We start from the raw sequence: 27,876 nt of genomic DNA on the forward strand, positions 1-27,876 counted from the left end.
GATCAGGAGCCATATGGAGAACCAGGTAGGCTAATTTGGCCCACCAGCTGCTCAGGACTAATGATGAAGAACTCACCTCAAGTGTGAGGGAGCCCTGTAGTCAGAGACCTGTAACCAAACTGAGTCCTAGGTCTGGAGCATCTGCAAGCTAGTGCTTCATGGTGGTGTTACAAATGGAACTAATAGCATTTTGATTGACATAAGTCCCCCAACCACAGCCCCAGCTCAATGTAGAATCAACATTTTTATTGGCTAAAGGCTTATAAAAAAGTTTTAAAAACAGTTTAAAGTGTGGGTCTGCTACCTGGTTTCTTTTCTTAAACCCCAAATGGGGTGGGAAACTTTAGTGCAGACTTAAAGGTGGAGAGCACAAGTGAATTAGAAACCTGCTGAGCCTCCACAATTGGAGAGCAGGACAGACATACTCCTACTTGAACATGATGAAGATGGGACCCATCTTTGCCACTTGTCTCAGTTTCTGGCACTTTCATGGGAATACACTCTCTGTATCACAACTGTATTACCCTCTGTCTTCCAACACCAGAGCTTGTGGGACCAGGTGATGCTATGTCAGCCTACACAGTTTGCAAAAGTACATAGGCCCAAAATTGGCCATGAGGTTTGGGATTACCAGTTCCCCAACTTGGCAGGATGGAAAAAAAAAGAATGTGTCCATGAAAAGTTTTCGGAAGTGAGTCAGGTCATCCACCTGAACCTTGATGCTGTATTGATTGGCCAGGAGCTCGATGGCACCTTGCACCACATACTCATTCTGTAAGTGCGAGAGTGAGCACGTAGAATACACAACATGGCCTCCCGGCTTGGTGGCAAGAAGTCCAGCCCTAAAACAAGAAAGAAAGAGAAGCAGTGACTAGTGAGCTTTCCAAAAAATGTGCAATACTCATCCATGAACACACACAAGGACCCCTCTTCCCCCAGGGGAGACCTCCTGGCAGCATGAGACTACTTTTGTTGTCTTAACAGGATGTTAGACAATTCTTCATGCCCTCACTGATAAGCTTTATTTTACTTTATTTAAAAGTATTAGACATATTTCTATGAGGAAAAAAATAAACCAGAATATATTTCAGCGCTAAAAAAAAAAAAAAAATGTGCAATAGAAGAAGCAGGAAGATGGGCAGGGAGTATACTGTGGAATGAGTACTTATGTTAGCCTCTGAATTCCTTTCTACAATTGAAACTGCATGGAAAGTCATCCACAAAGCAAAGAGCAACCTAACCTCACTCCATGGGCTCCCTCCAGAACTTTTTTTTATTTTAATCTTCTTGAAATGATCCTCTGCACTATTTCTCATGCTGAGTCTTTTTTTCTTTTTGTGATAAGCAGGGTCTTGTGCATACAGTTTCAGTGCTCAGGGACAGGCAGTGGTGCACCCAGTTGAACACACACATTACCATGCTCAAAAACTTGTGTTTGAGTCCCCAGCCTCCACTTATACAGAGAAAGCGTCACAAGCAGTGGAGCAGTGCTACAGGTATCTCTCTCCCTCCCTCTTTAACTCCCCGCACCCCCCCACCTCATTATCTTTCTGTTCTATCAAATAAAATATTTTTTTTCAATACTCAAAATATTGGCCTTGAATTTATTTCTTTATTTTGCTACCAGGGTTATCGCGGAGGCTCAGCGCCTACACATCAAATCCACTGCTCCCATCAGCCATTTTGACCATTTTTCCCCTTCTATTTTACTTGACAGGAGAGAGAAAAATTGAGAGGGGTGAGGAGATAGAGAGGGAAACAGAAAGATACCTACAGACCTGCTTCACTTCTCATGAAGTCTACCCCCTACAGATGGGGAGCAGGGGCTCAAACCCGGGTCCTTGCACATGGTGATATGTGTGCTTAACTGGATGTGCCACTGCCTGGCCCCTTTGAATTGAGCTTTTATTCTGTCCTTACCAGCCTCAATTTCAGTAACCATTTTCCATACTTGTGCTCCTCACTGGAACTGGGACTGCATAGAGGTAAGACAACTTAAGCAAGACTGTACCATTGGCCCTATTTATGTACTGCCTCATGGAGTTTTTATCTCTAAAGAAAAGAACCACCCCCTTCCCCCTTCTTGTTCCCCCTGCACCCCCTCCCTCCCCCCACCCCACCTCCCCCCACCCCCATTGCCCCCCAGGACTGGTCTGTGGTTCAGGCCTCTTTGAGGACACTGGAGAGACTGAAAACAACAATAACAATAATTAAAAAAAAAAAAAAAAAGAAAAAGAAAAGAACCATCCCATGGTATCTGTCTCCTCCATGCAGATTCCCAGTCAGAAGACCCTTCTATGGATGATGGTCTTGGCAAGAATATCTAGAACTAACTCCACTTCCCCAAGTAACCAGACCCTTAGACAAAGTCATAAGGTTTTGTAAACTGATCACTCACGCGAGAAGCTGAACCTGCAGCATAGGCAACATCTGCCGCTCCTTCTTCCTTGACTTCTTAAAGATGTTATTTTCCTCCTCATGAAGGGAGTGTCGGTCTGTGGTACAGGGCACATCCACCAGCACCTGCCCAGAGGTGTTAGAAGATAAAATATTAGGGGAGTCGGCGGTAGGGCAGCGGGTTAAGTGCACGAGATGCAAAGAGCAAGGACTGGCATAAGGATCCCAGTTTGAGCCCCTAGCTCCCCACCTGTAGGGGAGTCGCTTCATAAGCGGTGAAGCAGGTCTGCAGGTGTCTTTCTCTCCCCATCTGGCTTCCTCTCCTTTCTCCATTTCTCTCTATCCTAACAACAACAACAACAATAACTAAGACAACAATAGAAAACAAGGGCAACAAAAAGGGAAAAATAAATATAAAATTTTTTTTTTAAATAGAGCTTCTTACAGGCTCCTTCCTCAGGCCAACCCCTAGCATTGAAGGGTCTATAGAGTGTTTTCTCTGTTCATCCTCCCTCCCATTGCAGAGCACCTGGTGACACCTCTAGCCAGGTAGACAACAGTGAAATAATGAGTGGGAAAACAGTATTTAGGTATACATATAGTTGGTTCAAAAAACCAAATCTCCACAAATAGCTATAATTAAATTTTCTAGTAATTAAATTGTCTCTTAGACCTCTGTGGAAACTGTAGTGGTTATCAGAGGAAATGAGTTGGGGGAAATAAGTAGAAGGGACAGGAACTTTGGTGGTGGGTATGGTGAGATGCACACAAACACAAATATGTGAGTATGTGTGTAAAACTACAATGCTAAAAAATTATAATTTGTAAAACAATATTAAATCAATTAAGGGGGGGGGCTGAGTGGTGACACACCTAGTTAAGTGCACACATTACAGTGCACAAGGACCCAGGTTCGAGACCCCGGTCCCTACCTGCAAGGGGGGAGCTTCATAAGAGGTGAAGCAGGGCTGCAGGTGTTTCTCTCCCTCTCAATTTCTCTGCCTCTATCCAAAATAACTAAATGAAAATAAAATATCTTTATTTATTTATTTATTTATTTATTTTTGAGAGAGATGCAGAGAGAGACACACACACAGAAAGAGAAACACCAGAGCACTGCTCAGCTTTGGCTTATGGTGGTGCGAGGGATTGAACCTGGGACTTAGGAGCCTCAGGCATGAGAGTCTCTTTGCATAACCATTACGCTATCTCCCCCGCCCAGTAAAATATCTTTAAAGAAAAGAAAAAGAAAACAACACAGAGAAGGCCATGTATGGATGGAAACAGATTGGAATGATGCTACCATATGTCAAACACCATCTAGGATGGCAAACCACTGCCAAAAGCTTGGAGAGGAGGTTCTGAGGAGATAATACTGGTCATGTAAAGACTTTCCTATCTGAGGTTTCAATGTCCCAGTTCTAATTCCCTCAACTACTATAAGCCAGAGCTGAGCAGTGTGTTGGTTAAAAAGAAAGAAACTGGGGGGTGGGAGGGGGGAGGGGAAGAGTCGGGCGGTAGCATAGTAGGTTGGGCATACATGGCAGGAAGCACAAGGACCAGCACAAGGACTGGCATAAGGATCCTGGTTGGAGGCCCCAGCTCCCCACCCGCAGGGGGGTCACTTCACAAGCAATAAAGCAGGTCTGCAGGTATTTATCTTTCTCTCCCCCTATCTGTTTTCCCCTTTTTCTCTGTCCTGTCCACCAACAACAGCAATGGCAATAATAACAATAAGGGCAACAAAGGGGAAAGGGAATAGTGGATTCATGGTGCAGGCACCAAGCTCCAGTGATAAGCCTGGAGGCAGAAAAAAAAGAACACAAGTAGAACCTGAACTAGAATTGGTGTATTGCACCAAAGTAAAAGATTCTGGGGTGGGTGGGTGGGGAGAATAGAGATCCAAGAAGGATGACAGAGGACCTAGTGGGGGTTACATTGTTATATGGAAAACTAGGAAAAGTTATACATGTACAAACTATTGTATTTACTGTTGAATATAAAACATTAACTCCCCAATAAGGAAATTTAAAATAAAAAAAAAGAAAAGAAAGGAAGAGAGAGAAAGGGGCCAGGTGGTGGCGCACATGGTTGAGCACACGTTACAATGAGCAAGGACCCAGTCCCCACCTGTAGGGAGAAAGCTTCGCAAGTGGTAAAGCAGTGTTGCAGGTGTCTCTCTCCCTCTTTATCATTCCTTTCCCTCTAGATTTCTGGCTGTCTCTATCCAATAAATAAATAAAGATTAAAAAAAAAAAGAAGAAGAAGAAAGAAAGAGAAACAAACAAACAAACTAGAAGAGAGTGTGGAATAACTTCTTCCATGTGTGACCAAGAAGAAATCAACATTGCTAACTAATACCTGCATGTAAGACTTCTGGTCTCCAAACCTTTGAGTGAATAAATGTTGGTTGTTTGGTGGGGTAGAGAAAGCAAGAAAAGGAAAGAATTTTTATTTTGCCGACAAGATTATTAGTGAGCTTCGTGCCCAAACAATTGCACTGTTTCCAGAAGCCACTCTTTACCCTGTTCCCCTACGATGTCTTTTCTGTTCCTGATAGAGACAAGAGAAATACAGAATATGAGAGAGAAGGAGAGAAAGAAAGACACCTACAGTACTAGAACAGCTTTATTCATTCATTCATTCATTCATTCATTTATTTATTTCACAGAGAAAGAGAAAAATCAACAGGGGAGGGGAAATAGACAGGAAAAGAGAATGAGAAGCTGCAGACTGCTTCAATGCTCATAAATCCTTCCCCTTGCAGATGGGGACAGGAGACTTGAACCCTGGTCCTTGTGCATGGTAACATGTGCACTCAACTAGGTGTGCCACAGTCTGGTCCTCCTGGAGTAGCTTTATCCACTATGCCGCCTCCTGAGTCACTACTCTGGCTCTCTTTCTCTTTCTCTCCCTCCCTCTCTAGCTCTCTCATTAATAAATAAGCAAATATTTTTAAAGTGAGTAGTAGTGGGCGGAGGGTAGATAGCATAATGGTTATGCAAACAGACTCTCAGGCCTGAGGTTTCAAGCCTCAGGTTCAATCCCCCGTACCACCATAAGCCAGAGCTGAACAGTGCTCTGGTAAAAAAAAAAAAAAGAAAGAAAGAAAGAAAAAAGAAAAGAAAAGAAAAAGTGCGTAGTAGTAAAGTAAAATATATATAGTAAGGGGCCGGGTGGTGGAGCACCTGGTTGAGCACACATGTTACAGTGCTTTAGAACCGAGTTTGAAGTACCTGGTCCCCACCTGCAGGAAGGAAGCTATGCAAGTGGTGAAGCAGGGTTGCAGGTGTCTCTGTCTCTCTTCCCCTCTATCTCCCCCTTTCCTCTCTATTTCTGACTGTCTCTACCCAATAAATAAATAAAAATTAAAAACATGTATGTAGCAAAAAGTGCATATCAGCAAGTATAATATACTATTTTCATTTTTTCTTTCATTGCCAGGACTTCAGCGCTCCTGGTTGACCTTTTCAGAGATGGATAGAGGGAGAGAGGAAAAGACACCACAACATCAAAGATTCTCCTTATGACATGGGAGCTGTGCTTAAATCTTGGTTAGGTGCAATGGCAAAGCAGGTGCCCTCTCAGGTGAGCTATTCTATTACCTCTAGTATTTCCATTTTTTAAAAAAAATATTTATTTTCCATTTTGTTGCCCTTGTTGTTTAACATCATTGTTGTTATTGATGTCGTTGTTGTTGGATAGGACAGAGAGAAATGGAGAGAGGAGGGGAAGACAGAGGGGGGGAGACAAAGACAGACACCTGCAGACCTGTTTCGCCGCCTGTGAAGCGACTCCCTTGCAGGTGGGGAGCCGGGGGCTCGAACCAGGATCCTTAGGCTGGTCCTTGAGCTTTGTACCACGTGTGCTTAACCCGCTGCGCTACCGCCCGACTCCCTAGTATTTCCATTTAAAGATAGATACAGAGATATATAGAAATGGCTGGGGAGACAGTGTAATAGTTATGCAAAAGACTTTTCATGCCTGAGGCGGAGAGGTCCTGGGCTCACTCAACAGCTTTTGCCAGAGATGAGCAGTGGTCTGGTCTTTCTCTCTTTCACTCTGTATATCATTAAAAGAAAATCTAAATACACACACACACACACACACACCTCATTTAAAGTGACCTGGGAGGCGGATTAGTGGGTTAAGTGTTGGACTTTCCAGCATAAGGTCCTGAATTCAATCACCAGCATCACTGGCATCAGAGTAATGCCCTGGCTCTCTCTCAAATAGATAAATCTTCTATTTTTATTTTGTCTCTAGCGTAATTGCTGGGGCTCAGTGCCTGCACTATGGATCCACTGTTCCTAGAGGCCATTTTTTCCATTTTGTTGCCCTTGTTGTTATTATCATTGTTGTTGTTGATGTTGTTGTTGGATAAGATAGAGAGGGGGATAGAAAGATAAGACACCTGCAGACCTGCTTCACTACCTGTGAGGCAACCTTCCCTGCAGGTGAGGGGCCGGGGGCTCGAACTGGATCCTTGACCTGGTCCTTGCACTTTGTGCCATATGCACTTAACTCAGTGTGCTACCACCCATGCCCCAAATAAGCCTTTTTATTAATCACTCACCCGGTCATAGGTGTCCCCTTCTAGTTCTCCCCATTTCCTTCCATCCCATGAGGTAACTCGAACTTGATTATTATTCCTGATTTCTTGAGGCACATAGCTGTGAAGGACATTCTGTAGTCTGGCTGTACGGGAAGTAGACTGATCATTTGCAGCAAGGTGGCCTATAGAAATAAATTGTACATATTTTAGGATATTTTTTCTTATGTCCAAAAATTGCCATTGGAATCTTAATAGAGATTACATTGCTGGAGCCTCTGATCCCCTCCTGCAGGGGGAAAGCTTTGTGAGTGGTGAAGCAGTGCTGCAAGTGTCTCTCTGTCTCTCTCCCTCTCTACCACTCCCTTCCCTCTTGATTTCTGGATGTCTCTATCCAATAAATATATTTAAAAAAAGGAAGATTAAAAAAAATTTTTTGAAGCATTTTTATTTTTTTATATTTATTTCTCCCTTTTGTTGACCTTTTTTTTTTTTATTGTTGTTGTAGTTGACATCATCATTGTTAGATAGGACGGAGAGAAATGGAGAGAGGAGGGGAAGACAGAGAGGGGGAGAGAAAGATAGACACCTGGAGACCTGCTTCACCACCTGTGAAGGGACTCCCCTGCAGGTGGGGAGTCAGGGACTGGAACCGGGATCCTTAAGCCAGTCCTTGCGCTTTGCGCCATGTGCACTTAACCTGCTGTGCTACCGCCTGACTCCCTTTTTTTTTTAAAAGAGAGATTACATTGGGGGCTGCATGGTAGCACACCAGACTGAGCGCACACTGGACAAAATGCAGGGACTGGTGTAAGAATCCTGGTTCAAGCCCCAACTCCCCACCTGCAGGGGGGTCGCTTTACAGGTGGTGAAGTAGGTCTGCAGGTGTCTTAGCTTTCTCTTTCCCTCTCTGTCTTCCTCTCCTCTCTCAATTTCTCCCTATCCTATCCAGAAAGAAAGAAAGAAAGAAAGAGAAAAGAGAGAGAGAGAGAAAGGGAGAGAAAGAAAGAGAAAGAAAGAAAGAAAGAAAGAAAGAAAGAAAGAAAGAAAGAAAGAAAAATGGAGGGAGGGAGGGAGGAGGGAAGGAAGAAAAGAGATTACACTGAATCTTTTGGATTTGGGATTACATTGAGGTTTTGGGTTTGGGTAGAATGAACATTTAAAGTCTTCAGGAATAAAGAAACTTCAGGAACCACGAACCAACAAAACATTCCAATAGCAATAGTATAGAGTCAGCTGAATTCTCTGGGATAGTCAGTCAACATAAAATGCAGTGGAGAGGCAGGTGGAGGAGAAGCAATTTTTATGTGCATAGCACAGTGCTAGAAACTCTGCAGCAAGGAATGCAAGCCAAAGATACATACAGACCAGAAAGGTTATGTAAATAAATAAAGCAAATCAATAAAAGTATTTATTTTTAAAGAAATGTGTTCTTTTTTTTTTTTGCCTCTAGGGTTATCGCTGGGGCTCAGTGCTTGCATTATGAATCCACTGCTCCTGGAGGCCATTTTTCCCATTTTTGTTGCCCTTGTTGTAGTTGTTATTGTTGTCACAGCTGTTGGATAGGACAGAGAGAAATCTAGAGAGGAGGTGAAGACAGAGAGGAGGAGAGAAAGATAAGACACCTGCAGGGGTCGGGCGGTGGCGCAGTGGGTTAAGCGCACGTGGCGCAAAGCGCAAGGACCGGCGTAAGGATCCCGGTTCGAGCCCCCGGCTCCCCACCTGCAGGGGAGTCGCTTCACGGGTGGTGAAGCAGGTCTGCAGGTGTCTGTCTTTCTCTCCCCCTCTCTCTCTGTCTTCCCCTCCTCTCTCCATTTCTCTCTGTCCTATCCAACAACAAAGCAACGTCAACAATGGCAATAATAACCGCAACGAGGCTGCAACAACTAGGGCAACAAAAAGGGGAAAAAAAAAAAAAAAAGAAAGATAAGACACCTGCAGACCTGCTTCACCACTTGCAAAGCGATCCCAAGCAGGTGGGGAGCTGGGGGCTCGAACCGAGATCATTACACCGGTCCTTGAGTTTTGCGCCTTGTGTGTTAACCCGCTGCGCTACCACCCAGCTCCCAAGAAATGTGTTCTTTTCTGCTTCTTGAAACATGTACCTCCATCTTTGGTAGGCACTATAGATTAATGACAAAGTGGCACAGTGACTAGTGTACTGAACTTGAAAGCAGGAGGTCTTGGGCTTGATCCCCAACATGACATAAGCCAGAGCGATGCTCTTGGTTTTCTCCCTCTCTCATTAATAAATAAATTATCTTTTTAACCAAGAAGGATGACAGAGGACCTAGTGGGGGTTGTATTGTTATCTGGAAAACAGAAATGTTATGCATGTACAAACTAATATTTACTGTCGAATGTAAAACATTAATTCCCCAATAAAGAAATTAAAATAAATGAAACCAATCAGTGGAATCACTCATGCATGTGGCCCTAAGTTTATTCTCTGGCAATGGGGAAAAAAAAAAAAAAAAAACTACCATTTCCCAACCTTATTTATTTATTTTTATTTAAGAAAATCTGAGAATCACACTGGCATATGTGCTGCAAGGGATTGAACTCAGGATCTCATGCTAAAGAGTCCAGTGCTTTGAGAGTCCGGCAGTAGTGCAGCCGGTTAAGCTCACGTGGTGCAAAGAGCGAGGACCGCTGTAAGGATCCCAGTTCAAGCCTCAGGCCACCCAACTGCAGGGGATTCGCTCCACAAGCGGTGAAGCAGATCTGCAGGTGTCTATCTTTCTCTCCCCCTCTCTGTCTTCCTCTCCTCTCTTCATTTCTCTGTCCTATCCAACAATGACATCAACAACAATAATAATTACAATAATAAAAGGGCAACAAAAGGGAATAAGTAAATATTAATTTTTTTAAAGAGTCTAATGCTTTAATCACAATACCACTTTCCAGGCCACTAGTTTCCCTTTATAAGCAAGTATGATTGATTATATGAGAAGCAGCATAGGAGGTGGTACAGTGGATTCTTAGGCATTAAGTCCTGAGTTCAATCCCTGACACTGCATATGCCATAGTGAGGCTCTGGATGTCTCTCCCTCTCTCTTTTTAATTAAATAAATATTTATTTTTAAAAAGCATTTACTTAGTTAACCAGAGCACTGCTTAGCTGTCTTATGGTGTTTCAAGGGACCAAGCTTGAGATCTCTAAGCCTTAGGCAACAAAGTCTTTTTGTAATGTGAGCACTTAACCAAGTGGGCCACCATCTGGCCAATCAAAGCCTTTTTGTAAGGGAGGGAGATAGCATATTGGTTATACAAAAGACATTCATGCCTGAGGCTCTGAAGTTCCAAGATCAGCTCCCCATACCACCATAAACCAGACTGAGTAGTGCTCTGGTAAAACATAAAAAAGAAAAAGTCCCTTTATATAACCACTACTCTATTTTTTTAAAAATATTTATTTTTTATTTATTCCTTTTTGTTGTCCTTTGCTGTTTTATTGTTATTGATGTCATCGTTGTTAGACTGGACAGAGAGAAATGGAAAGAGAGGAGGGGAAGACAGAGGGGGAGAGAAAGATAGACCTGCAGACCTACTTCACCAACTGTGAAGTGACTCCCCAGCAGGTGGGGAGTGGGGGGGATCCTTACACTGGTCCTCGAGTTTCACGCCATGTGCACTTAACCCGCTGCACTACAGCCCGACACCATATAACCACTACTCTATACCCCTAGTCCAGTAAATTAAAATAATAATAATAAAAAAAAAAAGGCAAGGACCCAGGTTCAAGCCCCTGGTTATCTGCTGCAGAGGGGAAGTTTCATGAGTAGTGAAGCAGTATTGCAAATGTCTTTCTTTCTTTCACCCTTTTTATTTCCTCTCCCTCTCTTAATTCTTCCCTTCCCTATTAAATCATATTAACATTAATTAAAACATATTATTATTACTATTATTTTACCAGAGCACTGCTAAACTCTGGTGTTGTTTCGGCGGTCTGGTGTCGGGCTGCACCGCGGAGAAGAGAGCGGACGTCCAGAGCAAAGGGGTACACAAATCTTTATAATAGGATGGGGGGGAGGTTTGGTTCAGACCACATGGAGCCAGCCGGCAATGGCCGCACGGGGGGGGGGGGGGGGGGGGGGGGGGGGGAGCAGAGAGCGAGACCTCAGAGAGGGAGAGCTGAGAGCCCAGAGAGAGAGCGCGAGGGGAGAGGGGGCTTTTTATTGGGCGACAACCAGGGGTGCCGTGTAGGGCCAGGATTGGTTGAAAGGGGGCACTCTAGGATTTAGCGGGGCATAGAAAAACCTGGGGGCGGAGCCAGGCTTGGTTGAAAGGGGGCACTCTAGGATTTAGCGGGGCATAGAAAAACCTGGGGGCGGAGACTGCATCAGAATAAGTCCTCAGCAACACTCTGGCTTATGGCGGCGTGGGGGATTGAACCTGGGACTTAAAAGCCTCAGGCATGAAAATCTCTTTGCATAACCACTATGCTATACCTCCACCCTTAACATTAATTAATTACCACAAAAGCTTAAAAAAGTTTTGGTCAATGAGTTGTACACAGAATCACTGTGTGAGGGGCAGAGTCCCACTTGAATTTGTCTTTATTACTCTTCTCATGTGGTGCAAAAAGAGGAACCAGGGTTCCCATTCAAATATGATAAACACCCTATGAACTTCTGCTCTGGCCTTGCCCAGTCTTTTCTTTCTACCTCAAATAATATGATGAGCAAAGTTTGAGCAGCAATCTTGGATCATTCTGAACAAAGAAATCACCAAATGAGCAGGTTGCAAAAAGAAGGAAAGAGTGCAGTGAGATAAAGCATGAGGTCCTAAGCTCAATGCCTGGCATCACAGGTGCCAGAGTGATGTTTTGGTTTTCTCTTTCCCTTCTCTCTTTCTCACTAATAAGTAAATCTTTTAAAAAAGAAAAAAGGATCCCAAGTCACTGATGACTGGATCATCCATACTAGCCCTAGACTGCCTATAACCTAATCTCTCTTGTTAGAAAGAAATAAACTTTTCATGGCTGGGTGTTAGCGCACCCAGCAGAGCAGCATGTTACAGTGCACTAGGACCCAAGTTTAAGCCCCCAGCCCCTATCTGCAGGAGGAAGCTTCACAATAAATGAAAACAGTGCTGTTGGTGTCAGTCTCGTCCCTCATTCCCTCCATTCTCAATTTCTCTGTTTCTATCCAACATAAATAAATAATAATTAATTAATTAATAATAAATAAATAAATAAATAAATAAATAGGGCCAGGCAGTGGTGCACCAGGTTAAACGCACATAGTATGAAGTGGAAGGACCCATGCAAGGATCGCGGTTTGAGCCCGACTCTCCACCTGCAGGGAGGGTCACTTCACAAGTCGTGAAGCTGGTCTGCAGGTGTCTATCTTTCTCTCTCCCTCTCTATTTCCCCCACCCCTCTCAATTTCTCTCTGTCCTATCCAACAACAAAAAAAGGTGGGGGAGATAGCATAATAGTTATGCAAACTGACTCTCATGCCTGAGGCTCCCAGGTCCCAGGTTCAATCCCCCACATCATCATAAACAAGAGCTGAGTAGTTCTCTGGAGAAAAAAAGGAGAGAAATAGAAAAAAATGGCTTCCAGGAGTAGTGGATTCATAGTGCAGGCACTGAACCCCTACAATAACCCTGGAGGCAAAATAATAATAATAATAATAGTAATAATAATATATTATTATTAAAAAGAAACTTTTCTTCTTTAACCGCTTAGTTCTCTTTTGTATACAAACATAATGCTAAATGAATTACCATCTATAATTCATTTTTCACTTTACTTTTATGGCATATGAATTAAACATATATTTCTTCTGCTCATTTCTGTTAAAAAATTTATTTTTTTCTTTTTGGATAGGGCAGAGAAAGCAACTGAGAGAGAGAGAGAGATAGAAAGAGGTAGAACCTGCAGACCTGCTTCATGCCTTGTTAAGTGATCCCCACCACAGATGGGGAGCTGGGGGCTCAAACTCAGATCCTTGCACAGGGCCTTATGCTTCGTACTATGTGTGCTTAACCTGGTGCACCACCACCTGGTCCCCTGACTCTGTCTTCCACACTCAAGGAATCATTTGAATGAGATGGTGGGATGCATAATTTAGAAATGCAACTCTTAGGACTGGGGAGAAAGCATAATGGCTATGTGAAAGACTTTCATGCCTGAGGCTCTGAGGTTTCAGCACCACCAGCACTAAGGAGTGTGTTCTGATCTCTATCTCCACAATTTTCTCTATTAAAAAAAAATATATATATATATTCAATATGATAAATAATAAACATCCAATATTAAGAAAAAAAACACACCTATGGGGGGGTCGCTTCACAAGCAGTGAAGCAGGTCTGCAGGTGTCTTTCTCTCTTACTCTCAATTTCTGTCTCTATCCAAAATATATATATATTTGATTTTTGTCTTTTAATTATCATTATTTATTTATTGGATAGAGACAGCCAGAAATAAAGGGCGCAGGGGGTGATAGAGAGGAGGGAGACAGAGAGACAACTGCAGCATTGCTTCAACACTTGCAAAGCTTTCCCCCTACAGGTGGGGACCCGGCACTCTAACCTACAGGTGGGGGACCTACAGGTGGGGACCGGGCACTCTAACCTGGGTCCTTGAGCATTGTAACATGTGGGCTCAACCAGGTGTGCCACCACCCGGCCCCAATAAATATATTTTTCTTTTTCTTTTAATATTTATTTTATTTATTACCTTTTGTTGCCCTTGTTTTATTGTTGTAGTTATTTTTTTGACTTTTTATTATTATTTATTTTCCCTTTTGTTGCCCTTGTAGTTGTTGATGTCGTCGTTGTTGGATAGGACAGAGAGAAATGGAGAGAGAAGGGGAAGACAGAGAGGGAGAGAAAGACGGACATCTGCAGACCTGCTTCACCTCATGTGAAGCGACTGCCTTGCAGGTGGGGAGCCAGGGGCTCCAACCCGGATTCTTACATCGGTCCTTGCGCTTCGTGCCATGTGCGCTTAACCAGCTGCAATACCGACTCCCTATTGTTGTAGTTATTATTGTTATTGATGTCGTCATTGTTAGAGAGAGGAGGGGAAGACAGAGAGGGGAAGAGAAAGATAGATACCTGCAGACCTGCTTCACCATTTGTGAAGCGACTCCCCTGCAGGTGGGGAGCTGGGGGGGGGGGTCTCGAACGGGGATCCTTACGGTCCTTGAGCTTTGCGCCATCTGCCCTTAACCCGCTGCACTACCGCCTGACTCGCCTTAATAATAAATATATATTTTTAATTTTTTATGTTTATTTATTTTATATTTATTTATTTTCTCTTTTGTTGCCCTTTTTTTATTGCTGTAGTTATTATTGCTGTTGTTGTTGTCATCGTTGTTGGATAGGACAGAGAAATGGAGAGAGGAGGGGAAGACAGAGGGGGGTAGAGAAGGACACCTGCAGACCTGCTTCACCGCTTGTGAAGCGACTCCCCTGCAAGTGGGGAGCCGGGGGCTCTACCGGGATTCTTAGCTGGTCCTTGTGCTTAGCGCCAAGTGCACTTAACCCACTGCACTACCGCCCGACTCCCAATAAATATATTTTTAAAAGCAAGTTAAAAAAAAATTCCCTGTACCAAGTAATTTAAAATGTTTTAATTAAAGCAACATGTATATAACATATGTTTCAGATGTAGACTTACACACCAACATCTGTATATACTACACTCTACTCACCACCAACAGTCTAGTATCCATCTATACTCACATAATTTTCCTCTTCTCTCAATTTATCCACCCCACAGGAATTTATAATCTTTTTATTTATTTAGTCATGAGAAATGATAGAACCAGACATCACTCTGGCACATGTGCTGCTGGGGATCGAACTCAGGACTGTATGCTTAAGAGTCCAATGCCCGTGGTCCGGGAGGTGGCGCAGTGATAAAGCTTTGGACTCTCAAGCATGAGGTCCTGAGTTCGATCCCCAGCAGCACATGTGCCAGAGTGATGTCTGCTTCTTTCTCTCTCCTCCTATCTTTATCATTAGTAAAATAAAATCCTTAAAGAAAAAAAAAAAGAGTCCAATGCCCTATCAAGTGTGCCACCTCCCATACCACAGGAATTTATAATCTTAAAGAGGAATTTATAATCTTAAAGAGGAAGTTGTACACCTGTAAAAGTCTGATGTGAGGCTAAGGTGCTAACAGTTGCTAGGGTATTAGAACTGGTGTAAGAGGATAGCAGGTGAGTATAATCCAGAGCTCAGCAGTGCTCTATTCTTTCTCTCATTATATGAAAAAAAAAAAAAAAAAAAAAAAGAGCAAGCACAGGAGACAGGCATCACTTCTTAAATGATAAGCAGAGGGCATGAGGTAAAACTACCAGAAGGTGGCACACTTGAACTAAGACTTAAAAGCTAAAAAGTATGTAGAAAAACCAGCTGGGGTGGGGGTTGACATACCTGGTTAAGCCTTCACATTACAGTACCCAAGGACCTGGTCCTCTCCTACAGAGGGAAAGCTTCACAAAAAGTAAAGTAGGCCTAGCTACAGGTGTCTCTCTGTCTCTTTCCCTCTCTATCTCCCCCTTCCTCCTCTTTTTTTTTTTTTTCCTGCCTCTCCAGGGCTGTCACTGGGACTTGGTTATTGCTCGGGCTCAGTGCCTGCACTACGAATCCACTGCTCCTATGGCCATTTTTTCAATTTTTTAAAAATTATTATTATTGGATAGGACAGAGAAATTGAGAGGGGAAGATGGAGAGGGAGAAAAAGAAAAAAGACATCTGTAGACCTGCTTTACTACTTGTGAAGTGATCCCTCCACCCCCGCAGGTGGGGAGTCAGGGGCTCGATGTGACTGAAGCATATAAAGTCTAGAGAAGCATCACAAATAAAGGGAGCGAGATGGCCCTGGAGGTGGCACAGTGGATAATACACTGGACTCTCAAGCATGAAGTCCTGAGTTTAATCCCTGGCAGCACATGTAACAGCATGATATCTGGTTCTTTCTCTCCTATCTTTCTCATAAGTAAATTAAAAACAAATACTTAAAATAAATAAAGGGAGAGAGAGTTACTACAGTCAGATCTCATTGCTTTTAGCAAGCTACATAAAGAAATAAAACTTGATTTTCTGAATAGTAAATAGATGCAGGGGGTAAAAGTGTTCTATGGTTGGTTGATCAGTATTCATCTTAAAGCTGCTTTCAGAGACCCTGCTTGCTCACAATCTTTTCTAGTCAAATGACAGAGGATAGGAAGAAATAATCACAAACAGAAAAATGCACAAGCCTGAACCAGGAGGGCTAACCCAGTATGGCACACACTTAGCAAGGACAGCACCATATGGGAACACCACAACACCCCAAGGAGAACAGTTCCTTGGACAGCAGAGTAGTGCTGTGGTGTTTCTCACTCTCTGTCTCTCTTGTTTCTCTCCCTCTTTGTCTGTCTCTCTCCCTCTCTCCCTATATATAAATTGGAAATTAAAAGAATGAAAAGGGGCCAGAGTGACCCAGGAGGTGACACAATGGGCAAAGCATTGGCTTTTCAAGCATGAATTCAATCCCTAGCATCATATGTACCAAGAGTCATGCTTTGTTTCCCTCTTTTTCAATCACTTTCCTCCTCTATCATAAATAAATAAATAAACTCTAAAATGGGGGGGGGGTGGAGAGAGAAAGTTGAAAGATAACTCACCAAAGTGCCTTGCCATAATATGCACAGCCCGGGTTCAAGTCCCAGTACCACATAGGAGACCAAAGCACTAGGGGAAACTCTGGTGATTCAGTGTTGCTTTCTTATTCTCTGTTTCTCCCTCTCTATCTGAAATAAAAATAAGGAAGGAAAGAAGGAAGGAAGGAAGGAAGGAAGGAAAGAAGGAAGGAAAGAAGGAAGGGAGGCTTGTGATCAAAGAAATAGCTCAGCCTGTAGCACATTAGATTTGTGTGCCTGAGGTTTTAGGTTTAATCTCCCACACCACATGTGCCAGAATATTTACTCTGGTACCTCTCTCTATCTCCACCGCACTCTCACCTCTCATGTGAAATTCTCTCACATGTAATCAACAAACCTAAAAAAAAAAAAAAAAAGAATGAAAAAGTTCATCTAGGAAAATAACTTAATTTTCATGCCTTAGGCTCCTAATTCCACCCCTGGAATCAGAATTATGCTTTGGCTTCCATCTCTCTCATGTGAAACCCTGTTATCTCATATGAAGCAAACAAAAAAAATTTTTTTTTTAACTTTTTTTTTTTAAAGGCTTACTTATCTGTTACTGAGAAAGAGGGAGAAAGAACCAGTACATCACTCTGGCAATTGCAATGCCAGGCACTGAACTCAAGACTTCAAGTTGAGAGCTTAATGCTTTATCCGCTGGTCCACCTTCCAGGTTACAATTTTTTTTTGCCTCCAGGGTTATTGCTGGGGCTCAGTGACTGCACTACGAATCCACTGCTTCTAGAGGCTATTTTTTCCCTTTGTTGCCCTTGTTGTGTATCGTTGTTGTTGTTATTGTCATTGCTGTCAGATAGGACAGAGAGAAATGGAAAGAGGAGGGGGAGACATAGAAGGGGAGAGAAAAATAGACACCTGCAGACCTGCTTCACTACTTGTGAAGCAACCTACCTGCAGGTAGGGAGCTGGGGGTTAGAACCGGGATCCTTACGCCAGTCCTTGTGCTTCGTGCCATGTGCACTTAACCCACTGTGCTATCGCCTAAGCCCCCCTTTTTTATATTATCTTTATTTGTTGGACAGAGACAGTCAGAAATCGAGAGAGGAGAAACACCTGCAGCACTGCTTCACTACTTGCAAAGTTTTCTTTCCCCCTGCAAGTGGGGACCTGTGTCCTTGTGCATTGTAACATGTACACTCAACCAGATGTGCCACCACCCAGCCCCACAAATTATTTTTTTAAGTAATGAAAACTTTTCGAGGAGCAGTGGGAATAACAACAGTGGGCCAGAGCGTCCATTATATTCATTGTGCTATGACTGGAGGAAGTAGGCAGCTCTCCCTGCCCAAGACATCAGGTCCCCTGACTTACGGCAACAGCCAGTCTGAAGCAACGCTAGTGTCTTTCCCCCAGGGGCTGCACAGAGGTCAAGCACAATGTCACCAGGCTGCAGGCCAAGTGCTAGGACTGGTAGCAAGGAGGCAGCGTCCATCAGATAGTAGCCCATGACACCTAGACTGCCAAGCCTAAAAGAGAGAAGACCACCTTGCAGTCAAATTCCAAGTCAGGAGACCACTAAAGAGTCAAGGTTACAAAGTTCATGCCATCAGGGGTTATTAAGCTCTATTTAACAAAAGCTCATTTCTCAGTCCTATATTTATTTACTAATTCATTCATCTATACAGCAAGCAAAGCAACTGTTTTTAAAGTAGACCAAATCACTCTAATCCAGCCACACTAACCATCTTGCTCTCTAATGAAGGCATGAATGCTTATTGTGGTGCTGGGGATTGAACTTGAGGCCTCAGAGACTTAGGTATGAGGGTCTGTTGCAAAACCTCTATCCCTGCCCCCCACCCCCAATTTCTTCCTTCCTTCCTTTCTTTTTTAAGTCTCCAGGGTTGCTGCTGGGGCTTGGTGCCTACACTAACACTATGAATCCACTGCTCCTGGAGGCTTTTTTTTTTTTTACCCTTTTGTTGCCCTTGTTGTTTATTGTTATTGTCATAATTGTTGGATAGGGCAGAGAGAATCGAGAGAGGAGGGGAAGACAGAGGGGGAGAGAAAGACACTTGCAGACCTGCTTCACTGCTTGTGAAGTGACCCCCCCCCTGCAAGTGGGGAGCTGGGGGCTTGAACCGGGATCCTTGTGCTTTATGCCATGTGTGCTTAACCCGCTGTGCTACCACCCAGCTCCTCCAAATTATTTTTTCTTTCCAGAATTTATTATTCTCTTTATACATATAAGTGTGTGTGTGTGTGTGTGTGTGTATGTAGTTGTTTATCAGTGTGTAACTCTTCTGTAATGTCTGTAATGTCTTCACCACCTGAAACAGTATCTGGTATATAGAGGGAATTCAATTTTATTGGGTTACATATTGAGATACAAAATGCCCTATAGGTTCAGAGAAGACTAATACTAACCATGACGGTCATAATTGCGTAAGTTAGGCCTGATGAAGGAACAGGTCTTCATTAGGCTAAAAATAAATAAGGGTGGCCTGGGAGGTGGGGGACTGAATAAAGTACTGGCCTTTCAAACATGAGGTCCTGCTTTTTTTTTTTTTTGCCTCTAGGGTTATTGCTGGGGCTCAGTGCTGGCACTGTGAATCCACTGCTCCTGGAGGCCATTTCCCCCCCCATTTTTGTTGCCCTTGTTGCTGTTATTGTTGTTACTGATATTATTGTTGTTGGATAGGACAGAGAGAAATCGAGAAAGGAAGGGAAGACAGAGAGCAGGAGAGAAAGATAGTCACCTGCAGACCTGCTTCACCAATTGTGAAGAGACCCACCTGCAGGTGGGGGCTGGGGGTTTGAACCGAGATCCTTACACCAGTCCTTGTGCTTTGTATCATGTGCACTTAACCCACTGCGCTACCGTCCAACCCCTAAGGTCCTGAATTCTATCCCTGACATCACATGTACCAGAGTAATGCCTTGATTTTTCTCTTTCTCTAAAAATTTGTTTTAAGTTAAAATAAGAAAAAAAATAACTAATTTAAATAGTGCAGTGGGGTGGGGTGGGAACAAATATAATTCCAAGGAGAAAGAAAAGAAAAAAAAAAAGGAGTGGGGCAATAGCGCAGCAGCTTAAGTGCACTTGGTGCAAAGCACAAGGACCAGCATAAGGAGCCTAGTTCAAGCCCCTAGCTTCCCACCTGCAGGGGGGTCGCTTCACAAGTGGTGAAGCAGGTCTACAGGTGTTTATCTTTCTCTTCCCTTCTCTGTCTTCCCCTCCTCTCTCCTATCCAACAATGAACGACATCAATAACAACAATAACTACAACAATAAGACAACAAGGGCAACAAAAGGGAATAAATAAATATTTAAAAAAAGAAAAGAAAGATACAGGAGCACGTAAACTTACCACTTCATTCACAAAAGTGAAAAATCCAATGTGGGTCCGGGAGATGACACAGTGGATAAAGCACTGGACTCTCAAGCATCAAGTCCTGAGTTCAATCCCCAGCAGCACATATACCAGAGTGATATCTGGTTATTTCTCTTTCCTCCTATCTTTCTCATGAATAAATAAAATCTTTTAAATAGTTTTTTTTTAATATTTATTTCCTTTTTTGTTGCCCTTGTTTTTACTGTTGTTGTAGTTACTATTCTTGTTAATGTCGTCATTGTTGGATAGGACAGAAATGGAGAGAGGAGGAAGATAGAGAGGAGGAGAGAAACATAGACACCTACAGACCTGTTTCACCACCTGTGAAGTGACTCCCCTGCAGGTGGGGAGCCGGGGGCTCAAACCAGGATCCTTACGCCGGTCCTTACAAATAAAATCTTTAAAAATAATTTTTTTTTTTAAATCCAATGTGGCAGAAATACAAGGTACAAAGAGTTTGGATAGTGGTTAATGGCCAGATCAGAAACCCTATTTTAGGAGTATGGACTTTATAAAAAACTATTATTATTATTTTATTTATTTTTACCAGAGCACTGTTTACTTAGCTCTGGCTTATGTAAGTGGTGCTGGGGATTGAAGTTGGGACCTTTGGTGCCACAGGCAGGAAAGGCTTTTTGTATAACCATTATGCTGTTTCCCCAGTCTAGGCAACTATAAAAAGTTTTAAAAGAAAAGTGACATCAAAAGCTAGATGAGTTTTAGAAAGCTAAATGGCCTTGAACCATTAGAAGTGCAAACACATGAGGAGCTATTTATTACAAGCATCCAAGTGAGAATAGTGTGGGCAGAGAAGATAGTCTAACAGTCACAAAAGAAATCCTCATTCCTAGGCCAGCTGTCATAAAGGCAACAAGTGGTACATCCACTCCCTTGAGACAAAGCTTAGCATAGACAGTCAATGGAACAGAGAACTAGTTTTTGCTGCCCTTACTTAATGGCTCCAGAAGAAAGATGTGACAAAATTTAGTGAGCACTGTGAGGGTCGGCAATAGAGCTATAATCCCATTAGGAGGTTGTGACACCTCCAACATTAACAAACTTAGGCTCAGGCTGTGTGGAATACTTCCAAAGTCAAATGACACTTGGATTGCCTGTGATGACAAGTCCCTTGTCCCCCACACACAAAAGTTAGAAGAAAATTGAAAAATTGCGCTGGGAGGTAGCATGATTACAAAAAAAACTTTCATGCCTGAGGTTCCAAAGCACCAGGTTTACTCCACAGCACCACCATAAGCCAGAAATTAGCAGTGCTCTGATTAGGAAAAAGAAAAAACAAAGGGGGGAAGGGAGGCAAGGGAAAAGAGGAGGAGCAGGGAGAGGAAAAAGAGGAGGGTGATGATGGTTTAATGCTCTGGTTTTGGTCTCTGTCTCTTACTTTCTCTGTCTCTGTCATACTGAATTTTTTTTTTTTTTTTTTTTTTTGCCTCTAGGGTTATCGTTGGGGCTTGGTGCCAGCACTACTAATCCACTGCTCCTGGAGGCTATTTTTCCCATTCTGTTACCCTCTTGTTGCCTTTGTAGTTGTTATAGCTGTTGTTGTTGGATAGGACAGAGAGAAATCAAGAGGGGGAAGACAGTGAGGAGAGAAAGATAGACACTTGCAGACCTGCTTCACTGCTTGCAAAGTGACCCCACTGCAGGTGGGGAGCTGGGGGCTTGAACTGGGATCCTTATGTGGGTCCTTGTGCTTTGTGCCAGGTGTGCTAACCCGCTGCACTACCACCCAGCCCCCATGTTAAAAAAAAATATATATATATATATTTTATTTTTTTTTTTTTTGCGGGGGGAGTTGGGCAGTAGCGCAGTGGGTTAAGCGCACATGGGGCAAAGCGCAAGGGCTGGTGTAAGGATCCCACTTCAAGCCCCCAGCTCCACACCTGCAGGAGGTCGCTTCGCAAGTGGTGAAGCAAGTCTGCAGTTGTCTATCTTCCCCTCCTCTCTCCATTTCTCTCTGTCCTATCCAACAACAACAGCTATGGCAACAATAACAACTACAACAAGCACAACAACAAGGGCAACAAAATTGGAAAAATAGCCTCCAGGAGCAGTGGATTTGTAGTGCAGGTACTGAGACCCAGCAATAACCCGGGAGGCAAAAAAAATTTTTTTTTGTTATGTTAAAATATTTTTTAAAAAATCAGCAAAAAAGTGCAGGTTCTGAAGCCAGATGTTCTGGTTCTGAATAGTAATTATCTCAACAACAAGAAAACAAATAACCCCATCCAAAAATGGGGGGAGGACATGGACAGAATATTCACCACAGAAGAGATCCAAAAGGCCGAGAAACACATGAAAAAATGCTCCAAGTCTCTGATTGTCAGAGAAATGCAAATAAAGACAACAATGAGATACCACTTCACTCCTGTGAGAATGTCATACATCAGAAAAGGTAACAGCAGCAAATGCTGGAGAGGGTGTGGGGTCTAAGGAACCCTCCTACACTGCTGGTGGGAATTACACTGCTGGTGTAAATTGGTCCAACCTCTGTGAAGAACAGTCTGGAGAACTCTCAGAAGGCTAGAAATGGACCTACCCTATGATCCTGCAATTCCTCTCCTGGAGATATATCCTAAGGAACCCAACACATCCATCCAAAAAGATCTGTGTACACATATGTTCTTGGCAGCACAATTTGTAATAGCCAAAACCTGGAAGCAACCCAGGTGTCCAACAACAGATGAGTGGCTGAGCAAGTTGTGGTATATATACACAATGGAATACTACTCAGCTGTAAAAAAAAATGGTGACTTCACCGTTTTCAGCTGATCTTGGATGGACCTTGAAAAATTCATGTTAAGTGAAATAAGTCAGAAACAGAAGGATGAATATGGGATGATCTCACTCTCAGGCAGAAGTTGAAAAACAAGATCAGAAGAGAAAACACAAGTAGAACCTGAAATGGAACTGGAGTATCACACCAAAGTAAAAGACTCTGGGGTGGGGGTGGGTAGGGGGGGAGAATACAGGTCCAAGAAGGATGACAGAGGACCTAGTGGGGGTTGTATTGTTATATGGGAAACTGGGGAATGTTATGCATGTACAAACTATTGTATTTACTGTTGAATGTAAAACATTAATTCCCCAATAAAGAAATTTTAAAAAATAGTAATTATATCACTATCTAAGGAACCTAAAACAAAAAGTACCTCAACTTCTCTGCATCTCAATTTCCTCAAATGTAATAACGGAACATTAATATTAGCTGCCGCAGAGGGGTGTCAACAGAACAATAGTTAATAATTTATATACTTAGATAAAACAGTCAAGGAGATAGCCCGCATGAGATCCCAGGTGTATCCCTAGCATCAAAGTCCAGAACTGAGTGGTGTTCTGGTCTCTCAAACCTATCTCTCTCTAGAATAAAAATAAAATCAGGTCAGTGAAATAGCTCACTCGGATGTTAACACTCCTTGGCCATGTGTATGATCCAGGTTCAAGCCATGCCCCAACGAAACTGAAGGAAGCTTAGGTGCTGGAGTCTCTTTCACTCTTTCTACTCATTCACACACTCTGCCTGTGTCTATCTAAAAATTAAAAATGAATAAATCTAGAAAAACTAGCACTCAATGAATTTTAGCAATACTATGAACCTCTAAAAAGAGGGCAGAAGGTGGGTCACTTTCTGACCTTTCTGCAGCAAACACTCAAGACAGCATTAGCTAGGGCACCAGATCCTACCTTGCAGGAGGGAAGCGGCTGACATCCCCTCTGGCAAATGTGAAGCATCGAAGGTTTGGACTATAGGCCCAAGAGTCTGGGGGTGAAGCTGCAGTTTGGTCACCCTCAGGCTTCCGCTCTCCACGGGACATCGCTTCATTCACAAAATCCCTGGCATTTAGCTGCTCCAGCTCAGTACTCACATGATCCCAAGTAGCAAAGTTATTGACCAGTGCACCATATTTCTGCTCTGAGAGGAGACTGACTCGGATTGATGGCCAAAGCTCTCCAAACTGCACGCTGTAGGTCATGTCAAAATTCTGCAGAGCTAGTTGAGTGGCAGAAAATGTGGGCTCTGTAGCAGCCTAAACGAAAGGAAACAGGCTGAACGATCTTTCAGTTGTGTCTCTATCTCCTACTACCTGATTTCACCAATACCTCAGAGCTCTGTGACAAGCAGGGATACAGATAGCACTCCCGCCATTGCATCCTTCTCCCTGACAGAGAAATGTGGGAAAGTATCTGGTCTTTCTATCTCAGGGCTATAAGAGAAGAGAGAGAAACAGAATGTGGGAGTCACCAAGAAAAGTGGTATTCTTTGAGACCTTGAAGAAAAGCTTAAGAAAGCAAGAACTCAGGAGAAAATGATTGAGGAAAATCTACAGTAGATTGGGAAAAACTATAAAAGCCCTGGGCTAGGTTCAGGCTTAAAAGCATGTTCAAGCCTCTTAGCTTACATGAACATATCAGATAATTCAGCGGGACATAAAACTATCAACCTTCCACATTTGATGTAGATGAGGGTAACTTACCTAAGACCATGAAGTGACTGGACTGACACTACAATGCTCAGAATCATCACTCTGGGAGCCATTTTGGGAGACCTCCCAGACCACAGGAAGGTAGTATAGGAGACATGAAACAAAAATGGGTTCTTTTAGGATGACTACATGGGTGTAGCACAGAGGGACATAAATCAGATTTGAAGAACATAAAAGAAAACTAAATGGAAAATGAAGACCACAGCTGAGGTGTCCACAAGTTGGTCCTTTTAGCCATAACTGGAATGCTTGTTTGACGGTCCTGTTAGTATGAATCCTGTTCTAGACTGGATTCTTTTGTTTGTTTGGTCAGAACAATTGTTCTGATCCTTACTACTTGTTTTTTCGAGGACTCTTGCTCCGAGTTTTGATTCGGCGAAGACTCTTGCTTCGGCTCCTACTATGGTGAGGACTGTTACTCTTGACATACTGTCTACCAAGGTGAGGACTTTTGTTAAGGGAGACACTTTTGGCTTTGCCACATTGGGTACCCTCATTCTGGTCCTTATTTCCAATGAGTTGAGGATTCTCGCTCTGACCCTGATTTACGCTTCCACTGGGACTATTACTTGGGCTTCTGTTTTGATGAGGAATCTTGCTCCGGCTCCGACTTTTAGGATGAGGATGCTTGCTTTGACCTGGACTTCTGCTAAGTTGATGGGCATCCTCACTTTGGCTCATATTTTCACTTTGGTAAGCATTCTTGTTCTGGTTGTCACTACTCTGGCATTCACTAATTAAAACAGTTGAACTACAGCTGGGATTACTGCTGCAGCTAGAACTCACAGGCGAAGAAGGCAAAGGACAGCTATAAGGAATCTGAGGGGATTCTTTAGGGGGAGCTTGAGAAGCCACAGAGTAGACATGAAGGCCACACGGTGCAGTATCAGGATGACCCCGAGCTCGGGGGGCAATGGGTAAACTTTGGAGGTCAAAAGGTGCTCTCAAAGGGATAAAAGAATAGATATGGGTAGAACAAGGAGGTGCCATAGGCTGGCGACATGGTTGGAGTGGGCCCCTCGGAATACCGTAGGTGCCATAGGGGGGTACCATGGGTGGGTTCTGACACAGAAGTGGACATATGGATTGATTTAGGGAACCAGAGAGTGGGAAGGGAGCAGGTGTAGTAGGAACCACAGAATATATATGAGTACTACAAGGGGGACCCCTAGGGGATACAGGGGGACAGCTCTGAACACAACTAATGGGTATAACAGGATCACAAGGAAGGCAGAAAGGAAGGGAAGTAGGAATAACAGTTTTGAGGGTTCTAGGAACCACAGTAGGTAAGGTTCGTTCTTGGGGGTCTTTGGGGCAGGGATTTGGGCAAGTACTGATTGACGTCACTGTACAAGGACCAGAGAGAGCAGAACGGTGGGAGAGAGCAGGAGAAGTGCAGGTCACCGGCAGCTTGGGTGGGTCAGGAGTCATGTGCTGAATAGTGGTGAGCAGGGAACGGCATTTGTGGGGAGGACATGGCTGTCTTAACTCTGAGAGTTTGGGGGTTTTTACTTTGGGGGAAACTGGGGTTGGGAGAGGGGGATCATTATAGCTTCTGCGGGGAGGTGAGTGGGGTATAGATGTTGACTGGTTGCCTGGTGGTGAAGGGAAGACAGAATAAGGAGAGGAAGAACACAGGAGATGAGGTGGTTCTTGAGCACAGGAGGTGTCAGAAGTTGTGTTGTCTGGGTTTACGTACATGTAAGAGCTCCCGCCAGTCTCCCAGGAGAAAAGAGACTCAAAACCAGGCTTCGTGGGAGCCTGGAACTGGGGTGAGTAATGAGAACATAAACTCATGGGGATGGCATTAAAAGGCTTCCCAGAAGCAGATGAGTGGGTCTCTGGAGGAAGATGGGAATAGTGACAAGGGTTCTCCCGAGGTGAGATGGAACAGCCAGGCATGCCTGCCTGAGAAGAAAGTGGAGGACTACAATATTTTCTCTCAGGGGACAGGTCAAACCGTGGTTTAAGTTCATAAGAATCTGAAGGCTTAAGATGACCTGGGTAAAAGCTGACAGTGGGTTGGGAAGATGGGGAAATAGGAGGATCATTATAACTCCTCCTTGAAGACCAGGGCTCAGTTTCCAATACCTTGTGAGCAAGAGAAGGTGAAATTATGATGCCAGTTCCTGGCAGCTTGTGAGTAAGAGTAGGTGAAATTATTGGGCAATTTCCCTGGGACTTATGAGGGAAGGAAGGTGAAATCAAGGGGCCAGTTTCTGAAGGGAGCTGAGGGGACTTCCTAAGACTGCTTCCTGCAGGACGACGGACAATGAGAGGGGATGCTGTAGGGCTGGTTCCCAGGGACTGAGGATAACAATAATAGAGGTAAGGGTTCTGGTCAATGGTAGAGCTTGAGGTACAGTGCCTCGGTATTCTCGGGGAACTGATCAAACTGTAATTATGGCTCCGCGGGCGGGCAGGGGGTGACCCTAGAAAGTTAACCCGGTCAAAACAAGGGCTCGGAGGAGGCGAACCCGAGAAGATAGGCTCTCGGTAGCAAGGCCTTCCAAGGAGCGGCGAACAAGGTACAAAAGAACATCTCCCCTGGTTCAGGGGAAGCTGTGGGGATGGGGAGGGCGGCGGTGGGGACCGGGAAGGGGGTGAGCTGGAGAGAGGAGAAAATCCAGCGCTGCAACTGAGGCCAGAGATTGGGTCTCTGGAGAAGTGGGGAGAGCCTTGAGGGTGAGGAGTCGCTGCACCTTTTGGCCGGGAAAGGCAGGGACTAAGGGTCGGGTGGTCGTTGTAACCTTTCCTGGGCAGCTCGAGGGTGAGGAAGGGGTTGAATCCTTTCCCGGAGGGCGGCGGAGACCCAGGAAGGAAAGGGAAGTCGTTGAGACAAGTTTCGAGGGGTGAGGATGACCGGACTGGAAGTTCGAGGAGGTAAGGAGGAGAAGAGGTCATGGAAGGTAGAAAAGGGGGTGGGGTGGGGGCGGGGGGGAGAGGGAAGAGGGAGGAAGAGGAAGAGGAAGAGGAGGAGGAGGGAGGGAGTGGAAGGGGCGGGGCCGCGGGGAAGGGAACCCAAGCCGGGGAAAGAGGCGGTGACGTATAGACCGAATGCGGGCGGAGGTGGTTGCGTAACTTACGGGGGGCGGAGTCAGGTGGCTGCAAAAACCAGCGCCGAAAATTGGGGAAGAAATAAAAGGGCGAGAGAATACGACGTCACAGAACCAGAACGTCACCGCGAGGCGGTGCGGAAGGTCGGGAATAGAGAGCGCGCAGAAGTGAGGGAGGTGGGATGTGAAAGGGCTGGGATGACTTTCCGAGAGGTAGTGGCGAGGTTCCCTCCTAACCCCCCTCCCCTCTGGCACTTACCCATTTCTTCTTATGACGATGTCTTCGCGGGACCGAGATGAAAGTCTCCGCACGCTTGGACAAGTCCCGTAAGCCTCTGAGTACCAGCGAAACCATGATCGTTGCTCTGCCGAGTT

At 44.1% G+C, this 27,876-nt stretch overlaps 2 protein-coding genes across 2 annotated transcripts; both read right to left on the reverse strand.

Annotated features, from left to right (window-relative positions):
* Positions 1-225: 225 nt before the first annotated feature.
* NSUN4 (NOP2/Sun RNA methyltransferase 4) lies at positions 226-27,871 on the reverse strand. Its single transcript, XM_007521367.3, has 6 exons — positions 27,761-27,871; positions 23,646-23,989; positions 17,926-18,080; positions 6,974-7,134; positions 2,399-2,523; positions 226-842 (listed from the first exon to the last, which is right to left on the reverse strand). Exons 1-6 carry the CDS (start codon positions 27,854-27,856, stop codon positions 566-568), a joined length of 1,158 nt encoding a protein of 385 aa, XP_007521429.1. The 5' UTR covers positions 27,857-27,871; the 3' UTR covers positions 226-565.
* On the reverse strand, positions 24,745-27,379 carry LOC132542851 (sperm head and tail associated protein-like). The gene has a single exon (XM_060205963.1). It carries the CDS (start codon positions 27,347-27,349, stop codon positions 24,779-24,781), a length of 2,571 nt encoding a protein of 856 aa, XP_060061946.1. The 5' UTR covers positions 27,350-27,379; the 3' UTR covers positions 24,745-24,778.
* Positions 27,872-27,876: the final 5 nt, after the last annotated feature.

This window comes from Erinaceus europaeus, chromosome 13 (genome assembly GCF_950295315.1).
Source record: "Erinaceus europaeus chromosome 13, mEriEur2.1, whole genome shotgun sequence".
NCBI classification, from domain to species: Eukaryota; Metazoa; Chordata; class Mammalia; order Eulipotyphla; family Erinaceidae; genus Erinaceus; species Erinaceus europaeus.

Coding starts and splice junctions, on each gene's coding strand:
- LOC132542851 (XM_060205963.1), bottom strand. CDS start 27,349: ATGACCTCTTCTCCTCCTTACCTCCTCGAACTTCCAGTCCGGTCATCC.
- NSUN4 (XM_007521367.3), bottom strand. CDS start 27,856: ATGGTTTCGCTGGTACTCAGAGGCTTACGGGACTTGTCCAAGCGTGCG. Junction 18,081..23,645: donor AGCCGCTTCCCTCCTGCAAG/GTAGGATCTGGT, acceptor TCTCTCTTTTAG/GCTTGGCAGTCTAGGTGTCA. Junction 843..2,398: donor CTGCAGGTTCAGCTTCTCGC/GTGAGTGATCAG, acceptor TTCTTGTTTTAG/GGCTGGACTTCTTGCCACCA.